The 13,352-nt window shown below is 43.3% G+C and overlaps 1 protein-coding gene across 1 annotated transcript; it reads left to right on the top strand.

Annotated features, from left to right (window-relative positions):
• The first annotated feature begins 2,669 nt into the window (after positions 1 to 2,669).
• Positions 2,670 to 6,796, top strand: crybb1l2 (crystallin, beta B1, like 2). The gene is made up of 6 exons (XM_062477767.1): positions 2,670 to 2,806; positions 3,421 to 3,521; positions 4,413 to 4,531; positions 4,748 to 4,880; positions 5,087 to 5,229; positions 5,917 to 6,796. Exons 2-6 carry the CDS (start codon positions 3,426 to 3,428, stop codon positions 6,086 to 6,088), a joined length of 663 nt encoding a protein of 220 aa, XP_062333751.1. The 5' UTR covers positions 2,670 to 2,806; positions 3,421 to 3,425; the 3' UTR covers positions 6,089 to 6,796.
• Positions 6,797 to 13,352: the final 6,556 nt, after the last annotated feature.

The raw sequence follows: 13,352 nt of genomic DNA, 5'->3' as shown, positions 1-13,352 counted from the left end.
AGTGATGATTTGCTTCATGCAAGTGAAAAGTGTTATTTATAGAAATCTGTCTCGCAATATAATAGCAGTTCTTCTGAGTTGTATTAATTTAATTATTGTCAACTTGATTGGATAACTATGAAAATGAATGACTCATAAAATTCCAAAAAAAGAACAAACATTGTTAGTCCCATTCTATTGTAATGGTTTTGTTTTACAGTTTCTGTGGGGAAAGAAATAGATTGTGTGAGGGTAAGTCAACTGTGGTAACCCCCAAGGTATGTGGTCATGTCACCAGGAGCCAATTAATAGCCTAGCATGCAAGGGTCAAAGATCGCACAGACCGTTCCCCTGCAACTGGTCACAAGGATGATCACACAGATTCAAAATGGCTGCCTTACAGTACTGTACTGACTCTGACTTAAAAGTCTTCAAACTGCAACATTTGAAACTCTCTAATGTCGAGTAGTCTTTTGCAACTGTTTATCTAATTGTAATGTGTAAATTATTGCATGTCATCTAATTGTGCCAGCCCGTCTTTCAAACTATTTTGGGTTTAGAAAAAGAAAGATAAATATATACTGTAGTGAATATCTATATTATTGCTCGAATTCCACGTGTCTTACCCTCCCCCCTCTTTCTCTTTCTGTTCTCTATATTACTCACTTTCTTTAGCTCTCGCCTATCTCCCTCCTTGCTGTGTCTATCTTGGCTCTTTCCCATTCTCCTTTGCTCTCTCTCTCTTCTCTCATTCTCCCTTACTCTCTCTCTCTCTTCTCTCATTCTCCTTTGCTCTCTCTCTACTCTCGTTGGGTGTGCTTTGCCTTCGGCAAGGGCACAACCTTTGTTCTCTCACATATATATTTGGGTGTGCTTTGCCTTCGGCAAGGGCACAACCTTTGTTCTCTCACATATATATTTATTGGGTGTGCTCAAGCCTTCGGCGAGAGCACAACCTTTGTTCTCTCACATATATATTTATTATTATTATTTATTTTTGCCCCCCTAAATCTTTGTCAATATTTGGCCTACATAGACAACCTAGGTGTCAAAAGTTTCGTCTTGGTAGCGATTGAGTTGCTTGTATTTTTATTTACGTTCCGTTGCATGGTTTAGGCTTAGGTTAAGTTTTTGTGGCGAAAAGTGAAGCTAACGGTGGCTAATTTGCTAGCCACAGTCACTGACGTTACTAACGTCACTAACGTCACGAAAACTCGCGGGACTACCTCTAGCAGAACATTAGTTTAGCAGCTCGTTAACTTCTGGGAGATAGCTAAGCTAACTACTTTACTGCAAGGCAGCTGCAGAAACGCCACAAGCAAAGAGGCCAGGGTGATAACTATTTACTAATTTTACTTTGTGATATGACACACAATTGTGATGTGTAATGTACAATATAAGCTGATATTATTAAGGAAGTACATCTACTTTCGGAAACAGTAGTTTACTATTTCACTGAAGTATTAGCATCATGACATTAGCCTCTGTTGCCCAAGCAACACATAACAGTGGTCTATGATGCATCTGTTTTCAATCGTTAAAATAAACATTCCTCACAAATACGTTTTCGTTGTAGGATTTATTATGACATTAGATTACAAGTGAACGATTTGTGGGTGAAATTATCATTACCTGTCGTTTCAAACCAGTGTAGCTCACTGCAACGCTGTAGCCTACGCGAGACACTACAAAAACATCTACACAGCTGTTTAGAAAGTCAAACGGCAACAGAACACGTTCGGCACTCCCCTTACTTAAATCAAAAGTCTATCTAACTACTAACCTGAACTTCATTGCCACAGCCTAAACGTTGTCCATCTGTTCATGAAAATAATTCATTTCAGCCTAAACCGTACAACGGAACGTTAAATCGAATTCAACCAACGCAATCGCTACCAAGACGAACACAGCAGTAGTCTAGTACTGTACTGTAGTAGAATTTACAGGGGCAGCTTCTCCACACAGGACTATATCGCACTTTGCGTTGTTACTGACAATGATCGCTACCAGTGAGCTTTTTATGAAAGCGATTTTCCACTAAATAAATGTCAAGCTTATTTACGTTTTTGGGGGCATATTTTCAGTTAGAAGATGGTACTGTTTGAATCGCGATTCAATCTTCTACTGCCGGTAACGTCGTAGAATAATCTTCAAAGGGGGTTCTTTATTAATGAATGAATGCAATATGAGTAGGCTAAATGCCTGAAAATATCATGAGAAGGGAAAAACTTAAAATGACGTTTAAGTCATAGAGATTAGGTCAATTTTTACACCGGTCTGCCAAATGTATTCGTTTTGATTCAACGATGAGGCTGCCTCTTGCAGGGGAAATGAGAAGACATCTATTTCATTCTACACTTCACTCGTATTTTGAGTTGTAAATAAGCAGCAAAAAAAAGATGCTTTTAAATCTATGTAATCTTTATAAATAATAAGTATGCATTTTTATATAAAATATACAGAAATATCAGTTGTAAAAATGTCATTCAAAAACGGACCCCTGTGCAACCGACGCAAGCAAGCACACCCTACAATTTCCCCAGAAATTGTACCCTCTCTAGTTCTCCTTTGCTCTCTCTCTTCTCTCATTCTCCTTTGCTCTCTCTCTCTTCTCTCTCTCATTCTCCCTTGCTCTCTCTCTCTCTCTCTTTGATGATGGGGGATTTCTATTCTTTCTCAGCTGTGAGCTCAGCGGGTTTGCTTCTGTCATCTAATCCCTCCTCTCCGGGCGCCAGGATATAAAAGCTGAGAGTGGCCCACCGCACTCACACACACAGACAACACCACAGAGCCCGAATCAACCCCCCGTACGTACACACTGCCACAGGTAAGAAACACACACACACACATGCATACTCACACACACTGACAGACAAAAGGATCAATGGCCAAGACAAAGGGGGGATGGCATTTAGAGTTAAATTAGTTATGTTAGTTTCAAATGAAATTTAAAAAATGCATGTAAATTAAAAATCAAGAGCTAAGGTCACTATAAAAAGTATCATTTTAAATTTGAATGAGGACAATTCTATGAGATTTTCGCAGAACCCATATTTTCTGAATGGCCAACAATTGGACCTTTAACTGTAAATGGATTGAAACGGTTTATGTTTAGATCTTGTGTTCCTTGACCAATAGAGCACGGCAAAACTCTGAGCTAAACTCTAGCATACCGTTTTTTTGGGAAATATGAAACCACAGTACTACTACCACAGGCTACTAATACCTAGTTTTTCATGTATTTGAACTGACTATGAAACACTCTTATTATTGTAAACAGGAATTAAACTAACACATTCTGGACTAGGAGGAATGTTAGGAATACAATCTGATAATTTCATCCTGCTGGGCATTAAACTTTCTCTCATGCCTTTTCTTTCTCCTTCTCACAATGTTTCTGTGGTTCCCCTTTTCTCCTCTCTCCATCGGTGGTTTGTTCAGTCATCATGTCAGCAGGAGGAGAGAAGGCTAAGACTGCTTCCCAGACCGACGGGAAGGCCGCTCAGGGCAAGAGGTCTGAGATGGGCATGATGTCCTACAAGGTACACTCATGCAACCACACACACAAGCATGCTCACACACACACACCCACACACCCACGCCATGATTGCACACGCACAGTGAGAGGCATCAGACTTTAAGTGATGTCTTATATTACAAACACACACACGCACATCTTAGATAATTACTTTTACAGTTTGACACGTTTATCAACACTTGAGTTCACACATTGATTCTCTTGCATTCTTGCTTGTGGTCCTGAGTTTCCTGTTGCCATAGATATGCAAGTGGGTGGTAAACACTGTAGAGCCAATTTCTACATTAAAGTTGATATTGATATTGAAGCCATAGGTATCAAACCTTGGTTTTAATTAATCACGCTCTTTAACTAATAAACTGCTAGTCTGGTATTATGCAAGAAGCAGATGCATCCATGCATCTTCTAAGCTTACGGATAGCAAAATGAGTGATGCAACTGGCAATACATAGCATTGAAACATGATTTCAAACCGATTTCTTGACAAATAATGTTCAAACTAGGAGTTGTGGGGTATCTCTTATGATACAATTCTCATTTGCTATGAGTAACAGGTGTGTGATGGTCTTTGCAACACTCCTGAGTAGCTCATTGTAGTGATACAGTATCTGATCCTGCAATACACCATGGTATAGAATGACCATGACTGAACCACCAACCCTGTGTATGGGGGCTCTCACTTATACCACAACACCGAAGGGCAAATACATTTTCTGGTGCTAATAATTTGCGATACATTGCAATTCCTCAAATGATTCACATTAATTCATAACATTAATTAATTCATTTTAATTAATCGAAAACAAACTCTCAAAATCTAAAACTCTCAATCCCTCAAAATACCAATTTAACCTGTCTCCTCTTCCATCTCTACACCCTTTCTCTCTCGTTTCAGATGTGTGTGTTCGACCAGGAGAACTTCCAGGGTCGCTGCATTGAGATCACCAATGAGTGCATGAATGTGTGTGAGATGGGCATGGACAGGGTTCGCTCCCTTCGCGTCGACTGTGGACCGTGAGTGCCTCGCCGCCGCTAGTCAATCTGAAATGCAACAGCAAAGATTAGACAGCTGACACACTGAGAGCAAATCATGTCTAAGCTTCCCTTCCTTCCTTCCCTCATTCACACTCCCTCCCCTTATCACACTCCCTGTCTGCCTGGTTTACGTTCTCTCCTCTCCCTCCCTCCCTTCCACATCCCCACCCCCTTCTCACTCCCTTCCAACCTCAGTTTTGTGGGCTACGAGCAGATGAACTTCTGTGGAGAGATGTTCATCCTGGAGAAGGGAGAGTACCCTCGCTGGGACTCTTGGAGCAACTGCCAGAAGAACGACTACCTGCTGTCCTTCAGGCCTGTCCGCATGGTAAACTTCACCCACATTTGTTAATCTGTCCACTCTACTTATATTCGTTATTCATAATAAGAATAATTCTCAACAATATTTATTAAGCGACCATGTCAAAAACCCGTCTAATTGCTCTGTCACACTATCCTTTCGGAACTAACTTTTTTTGCATTCATCCATCCATCAGTTCAATATTTCACCCTTCCGTTGTCCTCCCTTCACAGGACCCTGAGAAGCACAAGATCTGCCTGTACGAGGTGGGCCAGTTCAAGGGTCGTAAGATGGAGATCATGGACGATGATGTTCCCAGCCTGTTCTCTTACGGCTTCACTGATAGGGTCGGCAGCATCATGGTCAGCTGCGGAACGTGAGTAGTCCTCATACAGCGACGTCCACCTGCCACATCCCATCACATTCGTCCACTCCATAGCCTCGAACCGGAGGGAACAAGAACACATATCATTCTACAATTAAATATAATTTAGAATGATGACTTTAATGTAAAGTATAGCCCACGAAAGACATGTATCAAAAGTGGTTTTGACAAAAGTTTCCTAGACCATCCGAGCAGGTCGTTTTATTTTTAGCCTCCTGCTCCTACGTCACCCTCCTCTGGGGTGCGCATGTGATGTCAGTGAGACCCTGCTGAAGATGAATTCTCTAATGGATCTATCTCCTTCCCCGCCAGCTGTAAATCAGCCGCGCTCCAATCGTAGCACATACTCACACACGCAGGCAGACATCCCCCTGTGGGTTGTCCAGACAAACATGTAACAAACAAATCAAATTTGTTATTTTTCTTTCTCAACCCCTACCTCTCTCTGTATCTCAGTACCTCTCTCCCTTTCTCTTTGTGTCGCTGTCATACCCCATTTTATTTCTCTGCTTCCTTCCCTCCCTCTTTCCTTCCATCTCTCTGCACATTCTTTTGACTTGCTTTTACGCTTCCGTCTGTTATTCGTTTATACACTTATCATTTTTGTATCATCTTTTAATACTGCCTCCATCTCCACCTCCTTTCTTCCTTCGTTTGCCCTCCCTCTTCTCTACACAGTTTTGTGGGCTACCAGTTCCCTGGCTACCGTGGCAGCCAGTACCTGCTGGAGAAAGGAGAGTACAGGCACTTCAACGAGTATGGCGCCCGCTGCCCTCAGATGCAGTCTGTCAGACGCATCCGCGACATGCAGTGGCACCCCCATGGCTGCTACACCATGGCCAGCAAGTGAGACGCAGGGAGGGTGACGAGGGGAGTGAGCGGGGCGGAGGGAGGGCAGGGGTAGAGAGGTGTAGGGGGATAGGAGATTGAGAAAGGAGAGCAAAGAAGGGAGGAGAGGAAACTGTAGGAAGATTGCTCCGCCTCCACCTTTCCACTCTGAAGTCTTGCGGTGGATAGATCTTGTAGGATGACGAGTAAGGAAGAGAGGGTTGGGGATGCAATGAAAAAGAATTTTGGGGGGGAAGAACGCCACCTAGTGGGAAAAAAAGAGTGCTCTGTTCTTTTTGGGGATAGATAACCAGCAATGAAAATACATTAACCACGATTAACAGATAAACTTAACAGATCAAGATGTGGTCTGTAAATAGATCTATATTTTCTCTCTCCCTGTTTGAAAGCCTATTTTGCCATCCATTCCCATTGATCCTCTTTTTGACCCTCACTCTGCTTAATTGTCATCCCACCTATCTTCCACCTGAATTCATCATAAGATCACATGGCTTAATTGACACTGATAGGGAAGGGTGTGTCTGTTTGCTTGTGTTTGTGTGGGTGAGGAGGGAGGGCATCGGTTACTGTGGACACTGCTTGGAAGGGATTTGTGGGAAATTGAGTTTCCACCCATACCTTTTTTGGCAGCCATTCCAAATGATGTACACAGACACCAGACTCTGCTCCTTCTTCAATCTGAACCCAAATAAAGAGACTCTAAACCATTCCACATCGTCCCTGTGTCTTTGGCCACATCTGTGTGTTTTCATCCATAGGCATAGTCAACAGCACAGGGTGGGAACTGTTATGACCATTGTCATTCAACATGGAAGACCTACGACCTTCAGTAAATTACTTTAAGTGATGAAGAAGCAATCCGTTTAGACAACAATTATCTTCAATAGACTGCACTCCATCTGCTTGAATTCATATTGAGTAAATATGTGCTGCTTGAAAAGATGAGGATCATGTAAGTTGAGTCTTACATGCTATATTAAGTCTGTATAGTGACATCACACTGTTTTCAAAGACTGAAGAGTTGAAGCACAACCATTATTGCGATGCATCCATTTTCACAAAAGACACTACTCTCTTAGATTAGTGGTATACCAGGGTCAATAAACTCAAACATATGGTAAGTAGGTTGACGGGAAATATATTTGTGGATAGAGCATGACATCCATGAACACAATGTTAATGATTTGAATCTGACTCTATACAATGACGTTTTAACTATATTAAAAAAGCATGCAGAAGCAAACATTGCTCACAAAATATATCTATAGACTGTGGTAACTCAAGTGTGTTCTGTTCACTCAATGTGTGTTTGTGTACAGTTCTTTCATTCGAAGGATCAATGAAGTGCTCTTGGCACCTACAGGAGCCCAGTCTATTGTGGTAAATCTGTTGAAGACTGTGAATAATTCATTTGTTTTTGAAAACAACTTTCTGTGACCTGTGAAACCAGCCCCTTAGTCCTGCCGTCCTCCCCCTTCCCTCCCTCTGTCTATCCATTCTTCACGTAAAAGGAAAACTTTACTTCTTCACCTGCTGCCTAATTCCATCTATACACACTCCTACTCCTTCACTCTGTCTCCCCCCTCTCCTACCTTTTTCCTTCTCCAACAAAAAACATCTCCACCTGTTCTTAAGATTGCAATTAGACTTCTGACTATAGACGTTCCTTCCTCTCCATCCAAGCCTCCCTCCACTCCACTTTCCACTATACTCATTCTTTCATCCCACCTTCCTTCCCCTTCTTTCCCCTCTTTCTCCCCCTCGTTACAAACCTACTAGTACTATTTAGTTTCCCCACCTGCAGCCTATCTACCTCTTGCTATAAATACTGGCAGGAAGGATACCTTAGAGAGCCAACACCCTCCTCCACAGGCTGCTAAACTTGGATCGGAGCGAGGAAATTGTTGACGTCAGTTCCCCCGACCTCGGTTCTGCTTGCCCCCCAGCTCAGACGCCGACTCGACTCTGACGTCATTGCGCGAATTGGGACTGCTCTCGGCTGACCAGGAGTGCAGTGGTTTGTAATGAGAATGTGTGAGTGTGTATGTGTGCATCATCTTTCAATCCACACAATTCCCACTCCCCCTCCACCCCCCCCACCCCCATCCCACTCTGCTCCTCCTCAATCCTCTCTTCTTGCCTGAAGGGTTTACGGCAGCATGAGGACGCATACGGCTGGTTAGAGAGGCTGCCACTAACATGGAGGAGGCTGAGACTGGAGGCAGGTGGTCTGGATGAATGAGGTCTGGATGAAGTGCTGTTTTTACAACGAGGCATCGTTGCACAGCATCTAGGATCAATTAACCCACCACAACTCCCCAGTGCTACCATCAGCAAAGAAACAACTCAACTCACTTTAAATCAGTTTCTATCCAATAACCAGTATTATGGGTGTCTCAGTTTAACTATATTGGAGAGCCTGTCTTTGAGGAGGGCCTGTAGTTAAGCTCTCCTGGCACTAGAAGGTGGGGTTTGTTATTTGACAGTAAAGGATGAACAGGGTAGGGACCAAAATGCATTAATTCCACATTCAATTTACAGTTTTTCTCAATTGCTAAGACACATTTCTTGAATGTGTACTGTGTTTTCTCCAAACTAAACACACATCTTCATACTTACACTGTTTTGGCCAAACCCTTGGCTTTTGACCCAAAATCAAACACAGTAGTCAAAACCATATTATCTGTCGTATAAACCTAACTTTGCATTCAAAATACACACAAAGCCCTCAAATAAATTCAACCTTCTGAATACCTTTTAGACACTGCTGGGAGGAATTGAAAACACTTTTATAAAAAGCTTTTCAAGAACCATTGACTATAACGTGTCCCTGAATTTTAGATATGTTCCACCTCATGAGTTTGACATGATGTCATAAAACTCACAATTACTGCAATTGTCCTTCTTACAGGCTGTTTATTTTCTATTTACATTATACAGCAATTGCATTTTGAGCTATTGTTACTGTAGTGGTCACAGTATACAAATAGTAATACTGTTAGTCAACAACACAAATGTATTGCTGTAAATTGTAATTTGGGGAACAAAGGCTAAGAAAACAAGGAAATAAACAAATAATTTTTACCTGGGTAACAGAGCTTGAGTACAGTACTGTTCATTGTGGGTCAGCATCCTATCTCTGACCAGGGTCAGGCCAGAGATTTTCCTCAACATCACAGGCAATGTTTTCTCTAGCCAAACAGCAGGGAAAATGCCCCTGAATGCCTGAGCCATCCATGACAAGACTCAAGAGCAATGTCCCCACAAACTTCTTCCATGGCTTGGAGAAGGTTGTTCTGTCATAGGGATTTCTGTCATAGTGTGGCATGGATCTCATTTGATTGTTGTTCTTCTTCCTCTTCCTCTGCCTCTTCCTCTCCCTTGTCCACCTCCTCTCATTTGGACAATTATTCCTTTTCTTCTGATATTTGCATCCATGATTTCAAAGTACAGATGAGCTTACCTTTGTATTCATTCCAAACCCCTGATTGCTTGTTGAGTATATTTGCTTGTTAGTGCTTACACATGGATAATTGGTTGTTAAGGGTGTTTGAATTGCGCTGTTTTGGGTTTACTTATCAAATGGCAGTGTTTTCTGAATGACATAATGGTGATAATTGTGTCTTAAAGTAAGAGGTGTGTTTAGACTTTTGCAAAGAAGTGTGAATGGACCTGAGAAATGTGTCAAAAAGGGTAAATTGTGTTAAAAGACTGGGGTACATGGTCTTTCTGCTGGGATTTGGCAAATGGTTTTGTGGGGATGGCTTACACATACCATTTTTGTGTGTTAGCAATCGAGAAAAACTGTAATTCAATTTACTTAGACTAAAAAGGTAATACATGAGAGAAATCTGGAAGGAGCTCATGTTGAAAAGTGCTCAAAGCACGGCCTTCTGTCTCTACGTAGCTTCTGTCTCTACCGCTCTCTTCTCATCTCCATAGTCGGGCAAATGAAGATGCTAAAATGAACAATTATATTTACTAATCTATTGATCTGTGCTGTACACATATAATGTATGCTCAGGAGACATGAGCTGAATGTTTAAAATACTCACATACACAACACAGCTTGTATGTGTCACGTCACAGGGCTTTCTCAGCCTCCATAAAGAAATCTTTCCGTTGGTGATGTAAGGATGGTATGTAACTCTGTCAGTGAACGAGTGGGTGAGTTAACGTTATAGGAGAGACAGAGACAGAGGCTTGATACCCCACAGAACTCAATGCAACTACATGGAATACATGAAATCCAGGTACTGACATGAGTAACTCACAGCAGGTGTGGAACTTGTCATCATACCTATGGGGGGGACCTCAATTTATTCCAGTTAGTTGTCTGTCTCTGTCAACCCTCCCATCTCTTTCTCACTCTTCTGTCTCTCTTGCCGGCTCTCTCTCTCTCACCACATTTTCTTTCTCTCTTAGCGATCTATCAGTGTTGCGCCACCATCTGCGTCATCAGTGACACGCACTTGAGGCTGTGTGTTTAAAAATAAAGATGAAGAAGGAGGAGAAGAGCAGAAGGACAAGGGGCTGAAAGAATAGAGTCTGGGGTCTGGAGGAGAGGAGGATGGGGCAGGGAATAGAGTCTGGGGTCTGGAGGAGAGGAGGATGGGGCAGGGAATAGAGTCTGGGGTCTGGAGGAGAGGAGGAAGGGGCAGAGAATAGAGTCTGGGGTCTGGAGGAGAGGAGGATGGGGCAGAGAATAGAGTCTGGGGTCTGGAGGAGAGGAGGATGGGGCAGGGAATAGAGTCTGGGGTCTGGAGGAGAAGAGGAAGGGGCAGGGAATAGAGTCTGGGGTCTGGAGGAGAGGAGGATGGGGCAGGGAATAGAGTCTGGGGTCTGGAGGAGAGGAGGATGGGGGGGAATGAAAGAGGATGCAGAGGAGACTGTTGTCTGGGGTGTGGGCCAAAATGGAGATGGGGGGTGAGTGGGACCAGAAAATATATTTCTCTGGAGGCATCTACTGGCTATTGGTATTTGAAAAACATTTTGGGGGATTGGGGAACAATAAATGCCCATTTGTAATAGATGGGGAGCGAATTGCAATTAGAGAGAATGACAGAGAGAGAGCGAGAGAGAGAGAGAGAGAGAAAGAGAGAGAGAGAGAGAGAGAGAGAGAGAGAGAGAGAGAGAGAGAGAAAGAGAGAGAGAGAGAGAGAGAGAGAGCGGGGAAGAATGAGAAAGACCGAGAAAGAGAGAGATAATCACAAAAAGAGAGACAGGAAGAGGAAGCGCACAGAGAGATTGGAGGTTTAAGCGAGAGAAGTGAAAAGCGACAGAAAAAAGAGGGCAAGTCGAGAGAGAGGATCATCACTATGCAGTGTCGATGAATATTTTCACAACAAGAAGAACTGGCGGACGCTTACACCTGCCTTTCAGCGTTAACAAGGGGGATGCTTACACACACAATGTTTAACATACACAAGGCATGTTAGTGTATGTTTGTGCACATACACACACACACACACACACATGTCGAGGGGGCTGAAAGGTGATGTTGTGTAAATTCAGTACCTGAAGTGGAACTGCTTGGATGAATGGATAACGAACAACTACACTTCGTAAAAAGGCGAGTGAGAGAATAAAAGAAAGAATGAGAGATGAAGCACATGAAAATACTAGTACTGAGGAAGGCGCACAGGAGAGAAAGTGTGTGGGTGATACAAAGACCAAGTGTGCAATGAAGAATGCAAGGAGAGTGGAAGATCATGAGAGAGAGGGGAGGGAGAGAGAAATAGAGGGGGGGGGAGAGGAAGGTACTAATGGTATTCCACAGGGAAGGGTGGGTGTGGGGGTGTGGGGGTGTGGGGGTGTGGGTGTGCGTGTGTGTGTGTATATGTGTGAGAGAGAGAGGTATCTTCCATCTAGAAGCCTCTAGATAGAATGAGAGGCAACATATCAAGTATAAAGGAGAGAGGACAGAAGATGGAAGAAGGGGGGGAAGAGTGGACTGGATGTCCATGGGCATGCTCATGGGGGTCAGTGTTATACAAGCACGTGACATCATACACGTTTTAGGGCCAAACAATTACTCTGGAATGCTTTCACAGACACAGATTTCGATGCGCACATTCCATTGTGCTTATACTGTGTACCACTTGAACTAAACCGAACATGAGCCTCAAAGTGCGGCAAATGAATAGAGATGAATGAGCTCTAAATGGTCCGAGCGGACAGTGAGAACCAGACTGCCAGGATGGAGAGATGGGAGAGAAGAGGGTCAGAGAGTTTGTGCAGGGAGGGCTAAACAGTATGACGGTGTGGCGACAAGGCACTGAGACGGAGGACAGATATGGGAAATCGGAAGTGGTGACGCCAAGGGGAGGAAAGAATGAAAGCAGAAAAGTTGCGCTGGAGGGGAGGGTGTGTGCGTGTATGAAAGAGAGAAAAGGACCGGAGACACAGAGGGAGATGGAGAGAGGATCTGAGCAGGCAGGGTATAAAGAAAACATAAAAAGCTTTTGTCAAAGTGGTATTCTTGGAGTTCAATTAAAGCATGCACGTCTGTGAGTGTGTTTGTATGTGTGTATTTCCGGGTCCGTGTAGCCTACATCTGTCTGCATGAGTGAAAATGTGTGTTTATGTGAGTGTCTTCTCCATCATTATCCGATCCCCACAGGTGGTGTCGCCACTGTTTCCACATCACAAGGATAACCGCATTGCCGTTGCCCTGGCAACCCTCCGTCCCCTCCGTCCCCTCCCCACTCGTGTGTTTGATTGCGCCTGGTCCACTCTAAACGGGACGCTTCACACACATAACTGGGTAGTGTGACTGTACCTGAGGCAACCTGCTAACACATTCTCACACACACACAAACCCTCTCCCAAACACACACAAACTTGGTGCCCCGTGTCTCGTACCACACGTGTGAATTTTTTACATGGTACAGTTTGGGAAATTGCACCATTAAAATAAAATAAAAATTTTGGAGTATTAATGGAACTTACAGTATAGGAACTCCGATTTGACAAATGAGATTGATTTGCCTTATGTAGAAAACTCAGTCAAAGTCATCTAGTCTCATAAAAAGTATGCACATCTATAGAGTTTACCATTGATAGGTTGAACCCCTACAGAATTCCCCCCGCCCCTCACACACACACATGCACACACACACATGCACACACACACTAACTGGGGAAGAGGGAAGCCCATGTATGTCAATGTAACTTAAACACATAGAAGCCGTTGACTGTGACTATAACCAGTGCCCACACGACAATACATGCCAACCATAGATGCATAGATCAACACTGTTCGA

Source organism: Osmerus eperlanus, chromosome 14 (genome assembly GCF_963692335.1).
Source record: "Osmerus eperlanus chromosome 14, fOsmEpe2.1, whole genome shotgun sequence".
NCBI classification, from domain to species: Eukaryota; Metazoa; Chordata; class Actinopteri; order Osmeriformes; family Osmeridae; genus Osmerus; species Osmerus eperlanus.
Note: the sequence above shows the minus strand (reverse complement) of the source record. Positions and strands in the feature narration are given on the sequence as shown.